Source organism: Scyliorhinus canicula, chromosome 3, assembly GCF_902713615.1.
Source record: "Scyliorhinus canicula chromosome 3, sScyCan1.1, whole genome shotgun sequence".
Classification (NCBI taxonomy): domain Eukaryota; kingdom Metazoa; phylum Chordata; class Chondrichthyes; order Carcharhiniformes; family Scyliorhinidae; genus Scyliorhinus; species Scyliorhinus canicula.
In genome coordinates, this window is record NC_052148.1 from 207,341,983 (window position 1) to 207,365,662 (window position 23,680).

The window sequence follows — 23,680 nt, forward strand, 5'->3', positions numbered from 1 at the left end:
TGCAAAATGTTCACTTATAATGGGTTTACAGGGAGTTCTGTTCTAAGTTTACATCACTGCTCTAGCTTGTGGACATACTTGTAAATCACCCATGGTAGTATTCATGTCAAGAATAGTCTATCTTATAATGTAGGCCTGCCAAGACACAGCAGAAAACAATCTTCTCACTTGCACTAGAGTCATAATAATGGGCAGAGTTTTATCATTTTCAAGAATGCTGGCTCAGGTGAGGAAACCGGCATGCAGTTCGCCGGCTGCACATCTGGGCCAGGATTCTTCGCCGGCATGATTCAACGTTATGCCGATGCCCGGGGGTTTCCTGACGGCGTGGGGCTGCCCCACAATAGGAAACCTCATTGACTGGCTGGCGTAACAGAGAATCCCGCCGGCCGGTCGGGGCAGAAATGTGGCGTGCCGGGGCGGAGAATCCTGGCCCTGGCATTTCTTGCCGGATAATCCAGCATTTGGTACAAAAAATGGCAACGTGGGCCCTCACCACCATGCTGATGGGGTCGGGCTAGAAGAAGCTGACATTGTCAGGAATCCTGAGATCGAGGCACCCTTTACGCCCCGATCTCTGATTTAAAAAAAGAGAAAGCCCCCCCCCCCCCCCCCAACACACAGACACTCCCTCCCACCCCACATGCATACATGCCTCCACCCCACACGGGAATCCCTCCCCATACAGCTCCCCAGAGGGGGCCTCCTGGCACCCACTGAACTCCCCTCTGGTCAAGAGGCATTGCCAGGGGGAAGTGCCCAGTGCCTTGGCATTTCCGTTTACCCCCAGGAGCTATACTTGGCGCATCCAGTGGGTTCCCTTCACCTGGTTCCCATATTTAAAAAAACAGTTGTCAACCTCGCCGACATGCGCCACGTCTCTCAAAGCTGAATTCCTAATGTAAGGGTTGTTAGGGTGGGAAAGCCTGTTAATGAGATGCTAATGTATTGAAAATAGGTTGTTGACCTTCCTGGGCGGGAACTCCGTTACATCATTGGTGGGGACGGGGAAATTAGAAAATGAGATCTTGCTGGCGAGATTTTTGTTTTCCAGCTTTAGTGGGATTTTGCACGCACGTCGCTGTTTGCGCTCATGCCAAATGCAGGGCACAAAATCCAATCCCCCCCCCCCCCCTCCCAACAATGTTTCCGTCCCCTCTTTTTCGTCTTCTCAGATCAACAATGTCAATCTCTCCTTTTCCCCTCTACATCAAAATGATTTTGTGCCTTTTTCAATTTTTTTTCCATCCATCAATAGGATCGCACTCTTAAAGATTCACAATACAATAGAGCTTCTCTCTTCTCATTATTCACTTTATTCAATTTGATAAGGTCTTTTACACCCACAAATCAGATCATGATTGTAAACGTAGAGGACTCAAAGGGCAGAATTTTCTCTGGCCTTTGGAGGAGAATTTGGGGGCAACTGGAGGTCTTGGGAAGGGGACGTTCAATCTGGATCCTGATGTGATCCCATCATCCTTTGATTTTTTTTCCAGGGTGGCTTGAGAGTCCAGTGGGGTACCTATATGTATCTGACAAGAAGCCAATTGTGCTAATATAAAAGGCAATAAAAATATGTCATTGATCTTTGCCAGCAGTACATGGGTTACAGATGGGCCAGAATTTTACCATCCCTGGGGGCGGGTCATCAGGAGAGGGCGCTATAAAATTGGAAGCCATGGCAGTGTTGCCAAGCCTGCTGGCTACCTGCCTCGCCCACACTAGCTGTGATTTTACCTGCGGCTGGGGAAGCTCCCGCAGCCCACTTGCCTGTGCTGAGCAGAGCCTGAGGTGTCCTGCACCCTCTAACAGGGACTGTGCACTGCTGTGTATGCCTCCAGCAGCTGCCTTTGCTCACATGTGATGTGATGTGCTCTGCACTTGAGAAGGGTGGCAGTGAAGAACGGGAGCGAGAGGGCAGTAGGATGATTGTGAGTGTGAGTATTCTCTGTTGAGTGGAAATGTAGAATTGAGGTCATGGATCCACCACAATCTTATTAAATGGCAGATTGGGCTCAATAGTCCATTTAGCCTATTCCAGCTCCTATATCGTATATTCTTAAGATCAGGAATTCACTTTGTCTCTGATTTTTAAGAGCTTTGACAAATTTTGCATTGCTGGCAGTGAGGTTGTCTGCCAGAAATATGTTAGGATAGATACAGTGGTACCCAGCAGAATTTTCCATGCTCCCAGTAAAATTAAAGTCCCTTGATGGAAACTCCTGCAGACTGACAAAAATATTTTTTAATTCTTCATTTCTCACCTTAGCGACTCTAACTCCATGTAATCACCCCACTGGAATTGATTATCTTATTCTCAAAGAAGTTTGGTCCTTTAGAAATGAAGATCCAGAATTTTGGAAAGAATAAAATATTTGATACGTTAAGCAATGCGGGAATCTCTGATTGCAAATTGGGCATACAGAAGTGTGGCATGGATTGCACTGGCCTGATCGCCCGACGAATACAAGATTCAGGCCCCAATTTCTAATCAGAACTTCAGCAGAAGTTCCAGGGAAATGGCAGACTTGCACATTGCACTGTTGGATTGAGATTTCTATTGATCTTCCAAAGATCAGAAGATTAGCGGAACCCCCAAGAATTTCTAACCGATAACACCTTGTTCTGCAATCAAGATTTGCATGGATGCGTTGCAATATTACTTCTCCTCTATGGCCAGTTGCTGGCACTAGAATTCTTTTCCAAACCTATTCTCGTACAGACTAAAGATTCAGTCAAATCCATATCAAGGCCGTTCATGTTTCAGTGTTTACATGGCAAAAGTTGAGAAATATTTTCGGAAAAATGTACAAAGACACAAATGATGAAAATAGATTAAAAGTAGGAAATCACGGGCAGCACGGTGGCACAGTGGATTAGCACTGCGGCCTCACGGCGCTGAGGTCCCAGGTTCGATCCCGGCTCTGGGTCACTGTCTGTGTGGAGTTTGCACATTCTCCCCGTGTCTGCGTGGGTTTCGCCCCCACAACCCAAAAATGTGCAGAGTAGGTGGATTGGTCACACTAAATTGCCCCTTAATTGAAAAAAATGAATTGGGTACTCTAAATTTATAAAAAAAAAAGTAGGAAATCTGAAAAAGAAATAAATTATTAGAAAAGTATGAATAAAACACAGTAGGGTAGACAGTTACCTTGGGCGGTAGGGGAAAACAAGTGACATTGGATCAGCCACTTGTTACAGCTTTGTTATGGGCCAGGGTTTAGAGAACCCCAAAGTGTATCATTGGAGTTCTCCTGACCCACAACTTTTAAAAGATTGTAGTATGGGGAGCACACGGCCACTCTACAAGTGTGGTACAGCAGAAATGGAAAAGTATTTTTAAAGCAAAACAATGTTTATTCTATGAACTCAAGTTAACCTTTTTAAAACATAGAGTGAACATCTTAGCAACCATTAATTCAAATACAACTCCCAAAGAATATAACACTAAGTAATTGTTACTTTCCTTTTAACATCTATAGGACTTTAAAAAACCTTTCAACAGAAGCACATCAGGTTTAAATTCACTACTGAGAACAGTTATAACTCTGAATTCACCAAATGATCAAGAGATAGTCTTTACATGGCAGAGAGAACAACATTACACATTCTGTGGCTGACTGCAGCTCCAACACTGAAACAAAACCAAAAAAAACACAGACACACCCAGCTTTTTCTCAAAGTGAAACTAAGCTGACAGACAGCCCAGCTCCACTCACACTCTGACACCACTGCAATAAACACCCATTTCTTCAGGGTACTCTCACATGACAGCTCCCACTTTCTCTGCAGTTCCATTGACTGCAGTGAAACTGACTATTGGGTAGCATGCATAACAAAGTGAGACTGCTCATTTTATATTTGTACATGGTGAATTTCAAACTCTATGACTAAATTTCTGCTGATCTACCGCAACCTTGGTATATCCCTCAAATAGGAGAAACAGAGCAAATGGCTAGAAACGGCTGTTTCTGCCTTTTCTCTGACAATGCCATAGATATCCCGTAGAAGTTATGGACAGAGGAAAGGAGAACTCCTGTGAAAATTCAGTGTCAGTGTCCTAATGAAATGCCACACCCAAAATATTAGCCTACCAATCACTTCCATTGTTAATACAGCTGCTATGAATTACATTATTTTTATTTCTTCGCTGTAATAAATTAATATTGAAGCTGACTACATGATAAATGTATTAACTGAAAAAACTAAACATGCTAAATGACATAAACTTTTAATATGTGTCAAACAAAAAATAAGCATTTTGTTCAATTTTAGTTTCATAGTAGCTCCGTCAATGGCCAAAATACATGAACAGTTAAACATCAGTTGCATCAGAATCATTCCCTCAGCCAACTTGTTACAGTGCTGTGAGGACTACTAGTTGATTTTATCTCTGAGCATATAATGCAAATATGACTTTTGTAAATGCATCTGATGGCAATGAGAATAATTTGGCCATTTGAAGGCATTGTGCATATTCGTGTATGTGCCCTGTTACTGAGAGGGTGAGCCATCCTCCCACTTAGTCATCACCTCCCTTTATGAGCCTGGAATTCCTGTGATGAGAAGCACACTCAGGACCATTCCTGGATTCTTGTGTGATGACAAGGAAATGTGTCAAAATCTTTCTTGGAAGTGTGAGCTAAATGAATTTGTAAGCCTTATTGTTTGCAAGCCAACATTGTGTGAGGGATAGCTGCCATTGTACCTCCTAAGTGGTAATGGCCACGCACAAGGTTGGACGAGATGATGATATTCCCAACCAAGAGCTCATTTCACTGTCAGCTGTTTTGTATTAAGGTGACCACAACTGCATCAAGTTCTTTGATACAGCTTTAGCGCTGTTGTGTCAACTTTCACTTTGCAGAGTGCACACATTCAGGGTTCACTGCTGACATTTCCACAGGTCATGGCCTGGTGAATCATGACACTTGAAGGCACAAGTGCAAATGTAGAACTTGCTGTTGATGTGACTGGTTGTAAATCCCTTTCCGTACACTAAGGGACAGGAAGAATGTGGCCGCCTTCTGTTGCCTATACCTTACTCCCGCTGGAGTCTGGTGGCTATCAAGATGTCTCCTGCATGTCTTCCATCACGTGCTTTTTCAATGGCATCATCATGTGGAAACAGGCCCTCATCTCTCTCTTCAGGGTCCTGACATTCCTACTCTTTATCATCCATGGAGCTCTCAGTCTCCTCTTCTGGCAAGATTTCTGAGCTATGGAGCACTCGTTCTGAAGGGTGCAACAGACCAGAACTATGTGGTAGACCCTCTCAGGTGTAGTTCGGAGCCCCACCTGAGTGGTCCAAATATCAGAAGTGTATATTCAGGATGCCAATGGTCGGTTTGATTTATGGATCATGTGGAGCAGTGTGCTTCATTGTACTTTTCCCTGAGACACTCGGAGGACGATGCACTCGAAGAACAATGCACAGATGTCAGGAGCTAAGATTTGAGCGATACTCCCTTTCCCCAAGCAACTAGCCTAATACTCATTGAAACCTTTTGAATATATGAAGCACTTGGGCTGTTTAGCACAGGGCTAAATCGCTGGCTTTGAAAGCAGACCAAGGCAGTCCAGCAGCACGGTTCGATTCCCATAACAGCCTCCCCGAACAGGCGCCGGAATGTGGCGACTAGGGGCTTTTCACAGTAACTTCATTTGAAGCCTACTTGTGACAATAAGCTATTATCATTTCATTTTTTCATTTCACTTGGAAGTGACACAGGATGTATGAGTCATGGCAACTCTCAGGATACTTGGCACAAATGTGCATTATGAGCTTCTGATGATTGTGCATCAGTTGAACTTGATGGAGTGGAATCGTTTCCTGTTATTGAACATCAGGGGCTGGTGCCAAGCCACATGTATGCAGCCAATTGCACCCTGCGCTTTTGGGAAGTCTGAGATAGCTGCAAAACCATTAAATCTAGCAGTTTGACTGTCTTATCAAGAGTGAACTTCACATGATGACGACCCTTACTGTAGAAAGCAACTGTCTCATCCTTGATGCATTTATGTATGACAGCCTGGAACAAACTGCAGACAAAGTATTTGAGTGTGGCAGTGACCTTCAGGGCGACAAGCAGGACATGTCCACCCATTCCATAGGAAGTTAATCCTCCCACAGAATGTGGTGGGTGTGATCCACCATATCTATGGACAAGCACAAACGAGTGCAGCTTTGACTCGCGTTCATCTGCAGATATTGAAACTTCATTGGTGGATCCTTGTTCAATTGAGTCACCTCTATGGTATGGGTCTAACCTCCTCATCCTTTGGTTCTTGCTTGGACTTTCCTGGACCATGGACCTCAGGTGACGTCACCTCCAAAGCTGCGCTGGTGGTTCCGGGCCCTTTTTCTCCTGCTCCATTTCATGAATATGATCGAGAAGGCAGCATTGAGCGCAGGCTTCATTCTTGCTTGGTTCTTCTCTCTGAGGAATCAGAGGTATAACAGATTATTAAATCAGTGGAAAGATGGCCAAACACCCACTCAGTAACAGCATGTCATTGTGGTGGCCTCAAGCTGTGTCTCTGCTATTAGCCTAGTTGCTGATACAGCCTTGTAACTGAGACACAAACTTGCAGAGTGAGGAGAACAAGATGCCAACGCTGACGGTTAACATCTCTATGCTGTAGAGGTTGGTAAAGATTTGGAGCCATTAATGACAAGTACCCACATTATCAAACTCAACCTTCCAATTGTAATACTGATTTCACTTAAGTTGTGACTTGATGCCTTTGGGTCATTGTCCATGCCAGCTGGAGAAAGCCCATTAGAGGCTTTCATTGATTATGTGGGATATATGCAGCACTTGGGTATCCTTAATGGTTGGCTGCATTCCCATTTTTCACATCCCCTGTGTGTTAATTCTGAAATGGAGTGGCTGTACATTGAAGCCATGATTCGTACAGTCTTTTGTTCCAACGCTAGAAATGACAAAGGTTCCAATGGAACCTTGTCAAGGAGGTCTTCTTCTTTTCTCTCAGCTCCAACTTTATTTTGATGTTTTGAATGGAAGCAGGTTGAGGTTGCCTCATGAAATGGGGCCCCTAGTGCAGCCCTGGGCTCCTTCCATACCAACTCTGAACACTCCCGGCCAGATTCTTCTCTAGTTTTGATTTCTGAACGTGCCATTAAGTTGACTCTACGAGATGCTGCTCAGTTTTTACTTAAAGATCAGCTTTGACCCTCCCTCTATGCATGCATTGTGCCTCCAACCTTATTAGAATCCCATGGTGTGCAGATAGAGATGCCTCCTATTCTTCTCCAGCCTCCCCCAATAATCCTGGTTCCACTTGTCATTATTGTGGCTATTCCAACCCTCCAACCTGAAGCAATGACTATCAATGTCCCAATGGGGTGGCACAGTGGTTAGCAGCGCCTGGGACCCAGGTTCGATTCCGGCCTTGGGTGACCGTGTGGCGTTTGCACTTTCTCCTTGTGGCTGCAGGGGACTCTTCCGGGTGCTCCGGTTTCCTCCCACAGCTCAAAGATGTGCAGGCTGGGTGTATTGGCCATGCTATATTGGCCCTTAGTGTCCAAAGGTTAGATGGGGTTACGGGAATAGGGTGGGGGAATGGGCATGGGTGGAGTGCTCTTTCGAAGGGTCGGTGCAAACTCGATGGGCCGAATGGCCTCCTTCTGCACTGTAAGTATTCTTTTCTATGATTCTATAATGCCCATTGTGGACCTCACTCCTTCCCATCACGAGGTGGTGGGCATGGTCACATACAGAGACCGGCCACTCCCTCCCAGGAGAGGTTCACATACCCCTCTGTATAATCTCCTTCACCCCCCCCCCCCCCCCCCCCCCCCCCAACAAGTTGCAGATGCCTCCTCTCACTTTAACCATCTCACCTGCAGCCCAGTATCAGGCAAGTCCAGATCATGGCCAGTGACACCAAGACCATGACCACGTCCTCCACACTAAACTGTGCCCATTCCCAATTGTGCACACAGCCATTGCCCCTCCTTGAAGTGGGAATACAACGTACATGCCATGCTTTGCCTTGTAGCATGGTCCACAAAGCCCCATGACTGACTTCACTCTGACTGCTGGATGCACTAATCCCCAGGTCTGACATTACCATGATAGCCTGATTGCTTGGCCTCAGACCAGGATCTACGGCTGTCTTTCTCTTTGCTGTCATATTCCCCCTGACAACACGGTGTGCCTCTTTCCCCCCCCCCCCCCCACAACCACCACATTGGGTCTCTATGCAACCCCTCCCTCATGTGTACTTCTCTCCCCTCCCCCACATCCATGAGCCTTTTGTGCAAACCACCTCCTCGTGTGCTATGCTAACACACCCCTCCTCATATTTTTGGGTCTGCCTGCTTCCCCTCCAATTTGTACAGTTCCGTCCCCATTCCACCCCTACTATGTCTCTGTTCCTGGTATTTCATGTTGGGCTCCAGTTTCCCCCCTCTCGGTCTCCTCTCTGCCTGCCTGCCATCATTCCCCTCTCCCACATCTACCCCACCTGCCATTGTTTTCTCCCTCCAGCCCCACGTTTGTCCATTGTCTCCATCTCTCCTTCCCTCATACCGTCCCACTCTTACCCCCCCTCCCACTCTCCAATTCCCCCCACTCTCCAACCCCCCACTCTCCAACCCCCCCCCACTCTCCAACCCCCCCCCCCACTCTCCAACCCCCCCCCCCCACTCTCCAAATCCCCCCCCCCCCCCCACTCTCCAAATCCCCCCCCCCCCCCAAGGTTGTGGTGCTGATTTGTGTTTGGGGGTTCCTACCCTACTGCCTGAGCCACCAGAGAACACTCTCCAAGCAAGGGAGGAATCTGGTAAGGAGATCAAGGATACGCCCTCACAAAGGTTGCATTACTGGCTTTGCCGATAAGCTCTGAATGTTGCACTCACCATCATGAGGAAAGTGAAGGCCATCAGCTGACTTGTGTCCAAATGTGTATCCGACCGGCTTGAATTCCAGCTGACGATACACGTAATCGGGAGGAGCTCGTGATCCTGGCGAGTAGTGTTTTTTAAAATAAATTTAGAGTACCCAATTCATTTTTTCCAATTAAGGGGCAATTTAGCGTGTTCAATCCACCTATCTTGCACATCTTTGGGTTGTGGGGGCGAAACCCACGCAAACATGGGGAGAATGTGCAAACTCCACACGAACAGTGACCCAGAGCCGGGATCGAACCTGGGACCTCGGCGCCGTGAGGCAACAGGGCTAACCCACTGCGCCACCGTGCTGCCCCTCGACTAGTGTTTTTAATGACCATTTATCAATTGGTCATTCAAGCAAATTGGCCTGCCACCATGGATCAATGGGGACCCTGACCCACCTTCCACCAATCATGAAAGTGGTGAGCGGACAATTTTCCCGATGACAGGTTTCTCATTTTTGGCCTCACTTCAAATTTTACAGCACCGTCTGCCACGAAACCCACCATGAACTGGATGGGAAAATTCTGCCCAATGTCCAGCAGCCACATGGAGAACTGTAAGAAAGATACTTAAGCAGAGATATTCAAAGATACGGAAGCTCTGGTATTTCAAGTCTAAAAACTTGTCATTATTATTCAAACCTCTGGGAACAAGACATAACAGGGGGTAATAAATTCAAACTTACCACTACAGTATAAAATGGATGTTGTGGGTTAGTCAATTGGTTACAGAAACTGCACCTAAGATTTTATTAATTTCAGTGGAAAGGAAAATCGGACAGCTTTTATCATGGGAACCTAAATGTTATTCTAGTTTTTTTTTACACAGTGGTAAGATGTAAGAGTTAAGACCAAGCATAGGGTATAGTCTTGACTTTTTGTTAGTAAATTTGTAACTTTTATTGCAATTAATTTAATTTTATACCAATTAATTTAAATAAAATTTGGTAGTGATTTAAAACAAGCTGCAGTTTAATTATCATCTAATTTACACTATCACAAAATATCAAAATTGCTTGCGCGTTGGTCTTCAAAGGAAGCAATGTTAGAGGCTGACAAATAAGTGAATCAGGACATTCCAAAGTAATTCACTACAATTGCTCTTGTAAATTTCATTGCAGATGTAAAATTAATGATTCCGACCCCTGTGGTCTCAGCAGCACAAGCAGTAGCCAGGATGGGGACTACTAGCAGTCCCAGATTCTAAATCACAGAATCCAGAACCAGGTCATGCAGGGGTCTCAAGGTAGAGAGGTGAGTTGGGACTCGGGGTGGGGTTGAGGGGCGTGGTGGTAAGGAGAGAGGGGTTGGGGGTCTTGATGAAGAGGCTGGGAGGAGAATCCCTGGGGGTTGATCTACGAGGTAGGGTGCCCAGTGTGAAAAGGGGGGCCTTGAGGGAAGCAAACATTTATTGCCCTTGAGAAGGTGGTGGTGAGCTGCCTTCTTAAACCGCTGTAGTTCATGTGATGGAGATACTACCCCCGTCCTATAAGAGAGGTGTTTTTACACTCGGTACACCGCAATTGTAATTTTTGTGGCTGTAATTCATTTATTTAATGTAGATATTTAATGCAAATAAAAATTCAGGAAATAATCTTAGTTGGGCTATATTTTAACAAAATGGGATGAGCAGGCTGTTTAGCCTAATTGCAAGCCATGGCTGCTCTATTGGCAGCTGTTAGCAAGCATTTTTTGGCCTAATAACATGAGGAGGAGGCCTGCTTGGGGGGTCTTTTGGGACTTTCTGAGTCTAATTAATAGAATTTCCGTGGAACTGGATGTGGCTGCACTGAATAAACTATGGTATATTTATCGCCTCATCACTTTGTTTTAAAATTAATACAAGAAAGAAAGCTCGAACATCACAAACTCTTTCACCAGCAATTCCGTGTTTCCTGTTCACTTTCTTTAATTTTAATCAGGTGGTGGCATTAACTCGAGATTCATTTGTGCTTCTATAAATAGGAACCCACGAGCACATTTTGATTCAATGTTTATAAGTTTCCTTTCTGTTTCTGGATTTTGTTGCGACTCACCTTTAAGGAGAGACCCTTTTAATTAGATCTTTTGTCAATTTGTTCCCTTTGATTGTTCATTTGTTTTACTCAAACAAATATAAATAGGAACAGAGTGAAACTATAGGTGTTTGGTTAGGAGGGGCTTCTAGCCTTATACTCCTGCTAACGGGCAGTGGAACAATACGACAAGTATAATGGTATTCCTTCAGAATATATATAATTAGATAAAAAACAAACCTTTGTAATAATATTGTAAGAAATGCAACTAAAATTGCAGCCTACTAATTTAAGTGTTAAATCTAGACACTGCATAATATTACAATTACTAATGCAGCCTTGGCCACATATCTCAAAACCATTTATGTTAGTATCCACTTATTTCGACAGAAGAATGAAGTCGCAGTCATTTTCTGTACATGAACGCATTTACAAATGTATGTCAATGTCAAGATAAACTGGTATGCTTAATTCAACATTTTTTTTTCAAATCCTTAAGAGTCTCTTAAATCCTTAACAATAATAATGCACTTTAATCAGCAGTAATGTTGCAAGCCCTTTTCTTCACAGGTCAATCTGCAATAACTGGGGTAAAGAGAAACATGAAGAACAGTAATGCTGTGGGAACCTGGGTTCAGATACTAACATGGGAGATGGTGGGATTTGAGTTCAGTAAAAATCTGGATTCTACTGATGACCATGAACCACTGTTGATTGTGGCAAATCTGCTGTCCTTACCTGGTCTGGTCTCTTCCATGACAACGGAAGCATGGTTGACTCTTTAAGTCCACTCAGATGCATAAAACACTACAAAGTTAATAAAAAGGAACAAAATTGGACAGAACACCCATCATTGGCCTAGCCACCAGAAACAACGACGGCAAACTCAACCCTATTGACCCTACAAAATCTTCCTTACTGGCATCTGGAAGCTTGCACAAAAATTGGGAGAGCTGCCACAAAGTCTAGTCAAGCAACCGCCTATTATTGTCAAACTCACAGCATACCTTACAGAAATTGTCCCAGACACCACCATTATCATCCCTGTGTATATCCCATCCCACTGGTAGGACAGACCTAGAAGAGGTGGCAAAACAGTGCTTTACAGTTGGGAGGGAGTTGCCCAGGTAGTCTTCAACATTGATTTTGGAGCCCATGAAGCTTCATGGTATCATGGGTAAGGTCCCTAGCATCATAAATGTTAGTCTTCAACCAATTTGATTCATTCCACATAATATCAAGAAACAACTGAAGGCATTGGTACTGCAAATTAACAATATCCGGCAACAGTTCTGATGAGTTGCGTTCGAGAAATTGCCACACCCCTAGCCAAACTGTTCCAATACAGCTACAACATTGGCAATGTGGTAAATTGCTCAGATATTCCTGTGCACAAAAAGCAGGACAAACCCAACCTGGCCAATTATAGTCCCATCAGTCCACTTTTGATCATCAGCAATGTAATGAAAGAGGTCACATGCTTGGCAATAACCTGCTCAGTGACACTAAGTTTGTTTTCCACCAGGGTCACTCAGCTCTTGTCCTCATTCCATCTTTGATTCAAACATGCACAAAATAGCTGAATTCCAGAGGTGAGGGGAGAGTGACTACCCTTGACATCAAGGCAACACTTGACCGAAAAAGGCATCAAGTAGCCATAGCAATACAGAAGTCAGTGAGAATCAGAAGGAAAACTCAGCTAATTGGAATCAGAAATAGCATAAAAGAACATGGTTGTGGGGGTTGGAGGTCAATCATCTCAGTACCAGGATATCACTGCAGAATTTCCTCTGGGTAGTGTCTTCGGCCCAAGTATCTTCAGCTACTTCATCAATGACCCTCCTTCCATCTTAAGGTCAGAAATGGGGATATTCGCAGATGACTGCACAATGTTCAGCATCATTCACGACTTCTCACATACCGAAGCAGTCCATATCTAAATGTAGCTGGACAATGCCCAGGCTTGGACTGTCAACTGGCAAGTAACATTCCCGCCATAAAGTGCCAGGCAACAACCTTCGTCAACAAGAGAGAATCTAACCAATGCCCCTTGGCATTCAATGGCGTTACCATTGCTGGATCCCCCAGTATCAACATCCTGGGGGTTACCATTGCCCAGAGCCTCAGCTGGAATAGCCATTTAAATATTGTGGCTACCAGAGCAGGTCAGAGGCCAGGTATCCTGCAGCGTGTAACTCACCTCCTGACTCTCCAAAGCGTGTCCATTATCTACAAGCCATAAGTCAAGAGTGTGATGGAATATTCCCCCCTTGCTGAAAGAGCACAGCTCCAACTATACTGGACGGCTGAGTGGCTTGCTAGATAATTTTAGAGTGCATTTAAGAGTCAACCACATTGCTGTGTGTCTGGAGTCCTGAAAGGACATTAGTGAGCTAGATGGGTTTTCATGACAATCGACAGTGGTTTCACGGTCACCATTAGACTCTTAATTACAGATTTTTTAAAAAGTATTTTTATTCAAATTTTAACATTTAAAACACATAACATTACACAATAAAGCCAATACAAAACCCCAAACCATCTCTTCCCCCCCCCCCCCCAACACCCCAACCAACCTCCCCTCCCCTCCCCCATAGCAGTTGACGTTAACCAGCAATTACAGATTTTTTTAAATATTGAACTCTAATGTCACCATCTGCCACGGTGGGATTCAAACCTAGTACAGGATAACCTGGCCACCAGAGCATTATCCTGAGTCTCTGGATTAGTAGTCCACTGAATACCACTACATCAACACCTTCTTGGGAACTTATATTTCCATGTCAGCAGTTTCAAAACTGGAATTTAGAAGTCTTACTCAATTTTGCAGGCTAACACAAATCGTATTATGTCATAGTAGGTGATTGGCGAAGCAGAGGATTTTGGAGTGAAGACAACGATGGAGAAGGACATATTTATTTTGATCACGATGGCAAAAAGGTAAGATATTAAAACCAGGTGGACATAAAAGGTTGTGTGATACTATTGAAAGAAGATCAGGATAATTCTTCTTGGAGTCCTAGTTTTATTATTCCATCAATATAATTGAAAAACAATAATTCACATTTCCTCATTACTGTAGGAATGTGGCTGCCGCATTTCCTACATTAAAACTGACTGTACTTATAAATTACTTAATTGACTAGATGGCCTGAGGCCAAGGCCCTATAAATGCACCACATAAATATATTTATTCTTTTGTTATGGACATTCTGATCTGAGAAAATCGTATTATGTTTTAGTAAGACCAATTAATATTTTGGTCTGAAATTGTTCTTTCTGCTAATTATGTGGCTAATCCATTTAAATAAGAATTAACATTATTGCTAATATAGTGGCATTTCTTATACTTTTAGCTCGAGATTTGTACATTGTGTCCCTGCGGACAAGATCAATTTTCAATCTCCAGATAATAGAAAATGGCTTGAATGGCCGCATATTTGATGATTGTTTGTACAAAAGTACCCAAGCTGATGAAAGTCAACCTGTGGATGATCTTGCCAAATCATCATCTTCCGCTTCAGTAAGAAACTAACAACCCAATTAGAGTGTGGTATGGTGAATTGAGAATACGGAAAGGCGTCTGACAAAGTTTCACATGAAATGCTGTCAGTTAAACTCAAAACTTTTGGATTTTGGGGTGAACTCTAATAATGGATAAGAAATCGGTCAGAAAATATGCTCTTTGAAGGTGTTATGCTAAATGGGAAAAACAATAGAATGTCCTGAGGCTTGGTATTGGGATAATTAGTGTTTCTAATTTATGTAAATGAGTGAAATTCAGAAACTTTGCAAATGATGTCAAACTAGGGTAGAGAGCTCTTATATCCCTGAAGAAGTTAAATAAAATTTGAAAATGGCATAATTTTACTGTGGATCAGTGTAAAGTACTGCCCATACAGGTGGCACAGTGGTTAGCACAGCTGCTTCACAGCACCGGTGATCCGGGTTCAAGTCTGGCCTTTGGTGACTGTGTGCAGTTTGCATGTTTCCCCGGTACTTTGGGTGCTCCAGTTTCATTACATAGTCCAAAGGTGTGCAGGTTAGGTAATTGGCCATGCTAAATTGTCCTTTAGTGTCCAAACAAGTGCAGATTAGGTGAGGTCATGCGGTTACGGGCATAAGGCGGGGGAGTGGGCCAGGGTAGGGTGCTCTTTCAGAGGGTCAGTGCAGACTCATGGGCTGAAGGGCCTCCTTCAGCACTGTAATGATTCTATGATACCAAGAAAATGTAAGCAACACGCATACTCGTATAATGACATTGTACCAGTCAAGGTCAGAGCTTGTTGAGACTTAAGTGTCTTGATATGTTTGACATTTGACGTGTTGGGCTGAATTTTACATCCGCTGTGGTTCCTTCCCCCCCCCCCCCCCCCCCCCCCCCCAGCTAAAATATCAGGGAGCACCTGTCCATGATCCCAACACCTATGCCAAAGCAATTCAATGCTGGGGGGAAAAAAAAATTGCATTAGGATGAAAATTCTGGCCCTTTTGATGGAGAAAATGCTACCTTAGCGTGCTACTGCCCCGTCAGATTGGCTGGCAGCTGTTTGATGCCAGCAGCGACAAGCGGGAGCAGTACCCACTGCTGGGAATACAGGCAGTTCCCAAAGCTGAGGAACCCAGGTATATCTGGGATCAGAGGTTTTGTTGAGGACTGCAAGGTAGCTGGGAAGATGGTCAAAGAGGGAGAGAATGTCTTTAGCAGGGTGCCCCCCCCCCCCCCTTCCCACTGCAACACCAGCAGCAAAATCTGTTTGGCTTCCCAAACGGTGGATAACATGCCACCAACAGTGGGATAAGACCCTTAGGTGGCCACTCATTGGCCACTAAAGAGCCTCAATAGACCCAAGGCTTAGTGAGTGATACCCACACCCACCCCCGTATAATTTCAGACAAGCCAGGGGCAGGAAGGTAGGTTGCCACCTGTTGGATTTTACATGCCCCCTACCTCCAAGCCTACCAATAGAGTAGCTTAAAATGTAGCCAGTTGAAGCAATGCAGAGCACTAATCAGCAAAGCTAATAGAATGTTAAATGACATAGATTAAACAATAGAATGCATGACAGGGAAAGTCCTGACCAAACTGTACTGTGCTCTGATCATAATACACTGCCTGCTGGTTGAGGCATAAAGATGACATTCAACTGCTAGAGGCACTTCAGAGAAGAATGAGGAGCCCGAGCAACAAACTATGAGGGGAAACTGGAAAAACTTGACTTTTCAACCTGGTGAGTTTATCAGGGTGTATTAAATAAAAGCAAATGACTGTGAATGCTGCAATCTGGAACAGAAATTGAAAATACGACAATCTCAGCAGGTCTGACAGCATCTGTGGAGAGAAAAGGAGCTAACATTTCGAGTCTGGATGATCTTTATTCCAAAGCTTTGACAAAGAGTCACCCAGTCTCGAAACATTAGCTCCCTTTTCTCTCCACAGATGCTGTCAGGCCTGCTGAATAGTCAGTATCCATCATGTTTATGTGACATGTTTAATGTGCGGGTGAAGCGAGTTAGCATTCTTTCTGCATTTGTGTGCTCCTCATTTTCAAAAGCAATGTGAATAAGAGAGCCAAATGTGCAAGTCTCTCCCTGTCAGTACACAACCCCTCCATTGGCAAGTACTCAGCTGTGCCTCCTCATAGCGACACGTGGAAACCAAGACCTTGGTGGCCCCAGGCTGAAGTTCCAAAGGAACTCAAGAGGTGATTTGGCCCCGAGACATGAGTGTGAAAGTCCACTGGCATGTGGACACCCCTTGACAATCCTGAACCAAACTCCCAGCTTTGGGCTATGCCTTTTGGGTGCTTCAGGAGAGTTGAAGACCAAAGAAGTAAACCCTGACAAAAGAGTGGAGACCAAAGGTGGACTGATGTCCAAATCAATTACTCCTGCAAAATCGTGCCAAATGTGGTGTTTTGCATTCCTTTGGACTCGGCCTGGGAGGTTGAGAGGGGGAACCTGATGTTTGAACAATGCAGGGTCACCATAAATTTTACCTAGGCTTGCGCCCGGCAGAGGACACTCCAGTTTCGCTGCAGGGCGTTTACACAACACAGGAAGCAGTTACGAGTTATGCCAGTTTGATTGGCATAGAGAACAGGTGTTATAGGCTGTCTCTGATGATGGGAGGAACCATTGTATCCTACTGATCAGCCAGCCTCCCTCCTCAAGTCAGTTTCCCCCTGCTTGTAAGATGCTGACCTGCCACGGTCCCATTGAATGCTTGGAGCTTAGAGTCTCTGCTCAATTCATGGATAGAAGCAATAGACCAGGCAAATAAACAAAATGAAAGAAGATGCCAACACTTTGATTGGCAAACTGGAACATCAGGACCATGTGCATAGGACAGACAGACAACTTTCAGCTGGTCAACAACACGTGCAAGACAGCCCGGATCGATATGGAATTTGAACGTTATCCTTGCTTCCCACAAGAAACCAAACCTGCCGAGAGCAGATCACGGAAAGTAAAGCTTTATGCAGTTCATCTGGCAGGGAAAATGTTCAAAGGAAACATGTGAGAAAAGTGTAGGTTTCACTGTAAGGAAGTCACTACTCTTGATGATGGAACCCCCCTCAAATGGTTCAGAATGTGTTTTTTCCATCTACCTCCCAACTCAAACAGACCCAGTGTGATGAATGGTATCAGTAGCTGCTGTAACTGTACCTTACCTTTAATACATTGGCCCTTTAAGACCGGGCTTGGAACCCTGGGGGACTCCGCCTCTGGCTCCGCCCCCAGGAAACGGTATATAAGATAAGGCTCACTCGGCAGCATGTGGCGAGCACACTTCTCGGCTGCTGTTCAGTTCTCTGATGATTAAAGCCTTTGAAGTACCAATCTTCTCTCCTGTGTCGTAATTGAGGGTATCTCACCCAGTTAACCTCATGAGTATCCAATGCTGTAGTCCATTGCAGAAGCAGAAGAGCAGTTCTACAAGGAACTTGATACTGCTGTCGGCAGTATCTCTGAGTCAGAATACCTTTTATCTGCAGGGGGATTTCAACACAAAATGGGCGCAGGCCACAAGGCATGGCCCGTCTGCCTTGGACATCATGGCCTGGGAAAGAAAAATGAGAATAGAGAGACACTATTTGAGCTTTGCAGCTCAAGTCGAAAGCTCAGCTGGCTGAGAAGATGGCCCAGAGAAAACAGAGACCTTCTCAGCTGACTCTGCAGCAGTTGTGTCAGAGACTGCCAAGCCAGCATGGGTCTCCTGAGCACTGCTGAACACAGTGTCGATCACCACTGTGCAAACCTTCATCTTATGAATCAGAAGGCTGCCACCAGTATTAAAGTCAATGGGAAGGTAAGTCCAGAAAATGACGTTAAATTAAGTTTGAAGAGTAGAACTAGAGGATAAGGTCTGAACTAGCGAAAGGTATATCCAGGATTGATGGCAGATGGTTCTTCGCACAAAGACTGATCAGCATATGCAATAGATTCCTGGATAGGGTACTGAAGTTGAAATCCCTGGATTTTGTTTTAGCAAATCATTGGATATTAGAATTGCAGGACTCGAGGAGCTCTCTGAATGGATGAATCAGAAGAGAGAAATGGGTTCCCTCCCCATAAATTGTTAAGTGTGGATATGTGTAAGTTAGACTGAAGTCATAGAACTATTACTTAAGACATCAGACATTTTCTTCAGACATTGTTCAGCAACAGTTTAAAAAAAGAAAATCTGCATTTTGGTCCCCTTGTCACCAGTAAACCTTTGACTGTTGAAATCGTTTCCAGGTGAAGACAAGCTGGTTGATACTGAAAGGGGAGATGGATGCCTCGGCTGACTCCTTTGAGCTGGACCCTAAATCATCATCTCGGAGCCCTGCTGCTGATAGAGAGCTGCTACAAAGATCAAGCAGTGAATCACTCTTTCAGACAAGTAAGTTCATTCTGCACATTTAAAATTGAATTCCTGCTTTGTTGTTTGACGGACCTATCACCTTATTCATTAAATTGGAAATCAAGGCAGTGGCATACTGGACTAGAAATCTTGAGACCCAGGGTAATGGTGGCATGGTAGCACGGTGGTTAGCACTGGCTTCACAGTGCCAGGCTCCCAGGTCCTATTCCCAGACTCTGTGCGGAGTCTACAGATTCTCCCTCTGACTGCGTGGGTTTCCTCTGGGTGCAACGGTTTCCTCCTACAGGTCCCGAAAGACGTGCTGTTAGGTAATTTGGACATTCTGAATTCTCCCTCTGTGTACCCGAACAGGCGCCAGAATGTGGCGACCAGGGGCTTTTCACGGTAACTTCATTGCGATGTTAATGTAAACCTACTTGTCACAATAAAGATTATTAATTATTTAAAAAATACTCTGGGAACCCGAGTTTGAATCCCATCATGGCAGATAGTGAAATTTGAATTTGATAAAAACCTGAAATTAAAAGATTGTCGTAAAAACCCGGCTGGTTCACTAATGCCATCCTTACCTGATCCATAACAACGTGGTTGACTCTTAAATGTCCTCAGAAAATGCCTAATAAGCCACTCAATTGAAGGGAATAATAATAATCTTTATTAGTGTCACAAGAAGGCTTACATTAACACTGCAATGAAGTTACTGTGAAAATTTGATTGGTAATAAATGCTTGACCATCCAGCGATGCCCACTCCCCCTGTGAATGAATTATTTAAAAATTCCATTTTATATCTGTGAGGGGATCTCTTTAATTTTCTGTTCAATCGATCTAACAACCGAGATAGGTCCTAATTGACTAAATTATAATTTGTTGCAGGAATTCCTCACTCCAAATCAGCTTCCCTTCCAGGTTATGGAAAAAATAGGTCACACAAGGTAAACAAGGTTTATGTTTAAGATTTCTGTTTTTAAATGACAGTTTGTTACTAGAATAATGCACATATTGTATAACCAGCTTTGAAATGTCTGAATCAGAGCAAAGTCCAATTTGGATCCATATATAATAGAGACTTTCCAGAGAACGTACTCCTTTGGTGGTTGGGTGCATGGGGGGGGGGGGGGGGGGGTTTGGTGGAAAGGGCAAGTGCAGGCTAGGGAAACCAAAGACTAGCCAATTTCTTTTAACATTAAAGATCAATATGCTGATGTAAGATCCTCAGGGAAGAGGATTCTCCATTTGAAAGACTAAGTGCTGACGCCAGGACTGAATCACGAGAGTTCTATGTTGACGAAAACTGTCAGTCCCAAAACGATTCGGACAAATTAATGGGCTGCCACCCGGCGTCATGTGGAACTAGTGCAATTCCAAACCAACACCGCTGGCTGATTTGCCGGGGTCAGAATTGACACTGCAGAGCCTGACAGGCTTCAGCCGCATATACACACCCCACACACACATTCCAGCCAAGATGAGCCATCCCGAAGAGTAGACCATGATTCGCAGATGCGGAGCTGGAAATATTGTTGGATGGCATGGATGAGAGGCGGGACACCTTGTTCCCTGGGGTGGGAAGGAGGCTGCACTTTGCAGACATAAGGCCTCCCTCCTCCTGCCTTCTCCCTCTCCCTGTGGTTGTGGGCCTGGGCCACCTTCTCCTGGGTGGGCCAGGGGTGGGGGGAGACAGACAATGCACAGTGTGAGACACTCGGACACAGGCAGCACAGGGAGTCCGCGGCTAGTGGACTATTTGTGCAGGGCACCTGGCCGTGGTGGGCGGTATGGGTGGGATGTGCGTGGACTGCCGTTGGGTATTTATCGATCACCCCCTAAGGGTGTGTGAAGTTTGAAATCCCAAGTTATCCACGAGTAGAACTAAGCTACATGATACCACAGTTTTGGAGACAAGTTTGAAGGTCGATTCATTGGCTGTGCGCAATGATGTATGTTAACTGCTTTAACAGATGATACAACATTGTCAACTCTCGCTGCTGTGTGAGGCCTGTATATGTCCCCATGGTTATTGCCGGATTGGTACAGGAGGACAGGCAAACACAGTATGGTGTACTGACATTAATTACTCCGCCACAGAATCAAAATTCTGTGGATGCTAGAAATCTGAAATAAAAATGAAAAGTGCTGGAAATGCTCAGTGTGTTTGGCAACATTTGAGGAAAAATAAACAGGATCTTTGACATCAACCTGGTGTGGTGATATGCCTGTAGATAATATTACATGCTGAATATTATTTAAATGAAGTAATACTGAAGAAAGCTGCAGCACAAAGGGATTTGGGCATCCTCGTGCATAAATCGCAAAAAAGGAGCAGGCAAGTTCAACAAGTAATAGGGAAGGCAAATGGAATGTTAGCCTTTATTTCAAAGGGAATGGAGTATAAAAATATGGAAATCATGCTGAAACTATACAAGGCTCTAGTTAGACCATACTTGGAATGCTACAAACAGTTTTGGTCCAATCATTTAAGGAAATATATATTGGCATTGGAGGCAGTCCAGAGAAGATTCATTCGGTTGACCCTGGGTATGGAGGGATTTTCTTATGAGGGGAAGTTGAGTAGGTTGGGCCTATACTCGTTTGAGTTTAGAAGTATGAGAGGCAACCTTATTGAGACATAGAATTCTCAGGGGACTTGACAGGGTAGATACTGAGAAGTTTTTTTACCTTGTGGGAGAGTCTAAGACCAGAGGGAATAATCTCAGAGTAAGTGATCGCTCATTTAAGACAGAGATAAAGAGGAATTTCTTCTCTTGGCGGGTAGGGAATCTGTGGAATTCTTTACTGCAGAGGGCTGTAGGCTGGGTCATTAAATATGTTCAAGGCTGAGTGTTATGGGAGCGGCGTTTTCAGAACTCCAAAATGTATCATGGAGTTCAACCAACCTCTCCCTTTGTGTATTGTTGCTTTTGAAGCACACGGCTTGGTCTCCAGGGCCGCGATTCTCCGCTCCCCACGCCGGGAGGGAGAATCGCGGGAGGGCCGGGCGAATCACACCACACCGCCCTGGCACCCCCCCCCCCCCCCCATGTCTTGCGGGGCAGCGGAGGGGAAGACGGCAACCGCGCATGCGTGGGTTGGAGCCGGCCAACCTGTGCATGCGTGACTGGCGTCACTTAGGCGCCGCCGGCCACGTCATTCTCGGCATGCTGCTTTGACGCAAGTGTCCAGGCCCGGCGCCCGAGATTCGCGCAACACCACTCCTAGCCCCCCGGGGGGGGGGGGGGGGGGGAGAATAGGGGGCGAGGAGTGGCCTCCGACGCCGGAGTGAAACACTCTGGGTTTCACTCCAGCGTCGGCTGTTTCTCTCTGTTTCGGAGAATCGCTCCCCTGGTGTGGTATTACAATTATGGACACGTGGTTTTTAAAACAAGACAATGTTTATTCCATGAATTCAACTTAACCTTTTAAAATAAACATTGGATCTCTTAACACCCCTTACTTCAAAGATAACCCCCAAAATAATACAACACAAGATAATCCCTCAAAATGTTCCTTCAAACCTCCAAAAGACTTAATACCTTTAAACAGAAACACATCAGGTTAAAGACATTACTATTATGAGTTTAAATCACCCAATGATTCAGAGATAGTCTTTCATGGCAGAGATCACAGCAGATCCAGCTTACTGCAAACACAGACACACCTAAGCTCTTTTCCTCAAAACTGGCTTTTCCTTTCAAACAGCTCACAGCAAACCAGCCAGGCACTTTTTAGCTGCTTTCTCAAACTGAAACTAAACACTGCAAAATGGCTGAGCTAAAAAACCCAGCTCCACCCACACTCTGACATCACTTCAGTAATATGAGCTGTTACATTTCTTAAAGGTACATTGCTTAAACATCCATTTCTTGAAGGTACTCTCATATGACATGAGATAGACATTTTTAATCAGTAATGGAAGCAAGGTTTATGGAAGTACGGCTGGAAAGTGGAGTTGAGGATTATCAGATCAGATATGATTTCGTTGAATGGTGAATCGGACTCGATGGGCCGAATGGCCTACTTCTGCTCCATTGTCTTCTGGTCTTACTGATTGGCCTTTCCTGCTCCACCCACCTGCTCAATATTTATATTCAACATTTGCACCAGCCCATAGAATCTACATCTAAAACTATCTAAACCTAAACATCACCAATGACAATGGAACGTTAACAAAGATTGTATGTTGGTGAACCAGACTAAAGGGAGTGTTACTCTTCATGGAACCTCGGGGAGCTAGGTGCTTTTAAAAAAAAAAGTAACAGTTTCTGGCATCTGAAATTCTTAACCTTAATGAACAATATATAATATCACACAAAGTAATATTTAAGAAAAAAATCTTTGTTTAAAAAAATACTGATAAAGTTCATAATGTGGAAGGAGTTAGAAGTAATTGTCAACCTTTTGACATTCATAAAAGCTTCTAATATATTTGATATTTCCTCTCTTTAGACTTCCGACTTTGAATCAAATCATGATACCAGCTGGGGAATGCGAGGTGAGGAATCATTTCAACACTGTATCAATATCAAAAATCTACTAATAGAGCTACTTTGATTTTCAGTCATTTGTTCTGATTCTCTAAAGTTGTTGCTCAAATCTCACTGAAATGAACTCTTGTTTTTACAGAATACAAGGTAAGAAGTTGCCTTCTCATCTTAAGTCCCTGGTTTCTACCCACCGACCGGAACTGACCAGGTTAAGGTCTCAGTTTTGTTTCCCTGATGTTTTATTCATTTCTGTATTGAAAGTAAAAGCTTTTAAAGTGGGCTACAGAATGGTACAACAGGAGCCAAATCATGATTCTCACACAATGAGCTCTTGATTTCAGCAATTCCATCAGAGAGATATAAAGGATAAGTGATGTCTTCTCACAT

General features: G+C 44.4%; 1 protein-coding gene across 7 annotated transcripts in view; it reads left to right on the forward strand.

Moving 5' to 3' along the window:
• ablim2 (actin binding LIM protein family, member 2) overlaps positions 1-23,680 on the forward strand; it is a 432,986-nt gene that overhangs the window by 328,301 nt on the left and 81,005 nt on the right. For 5 of the 7 annotated variants that reach the window (XM_038792087.1, XM_038792086.1, XM_038792083.1 and 2 more), the window contains 5 exons: positions 13,798-13,880; positions 18,684-18,828; positions 19,686-19,744; positions 23,256-23,301; positions 23,433-23,440. In XM_038792087.1, coding sequence (XP_038648015.1) covers positions 13,798-13,880; positions 18,684-18,828; positions 19,686-19,744; positions 23,256-23,301; positions 23,433-23,440 — 341 coding nt within the window. The remainder of the gene's footprint in view (positions 1-13,797; positions 13,881-18,683; positions 18,829-19,685; positions 19,745-23,255; positions 23,302-23,432; positions 23,441-23,680) is intronic. The other 2 variants (XM_038792085.1, XM_038792090.1) reach the window with 1 other exon arrangement.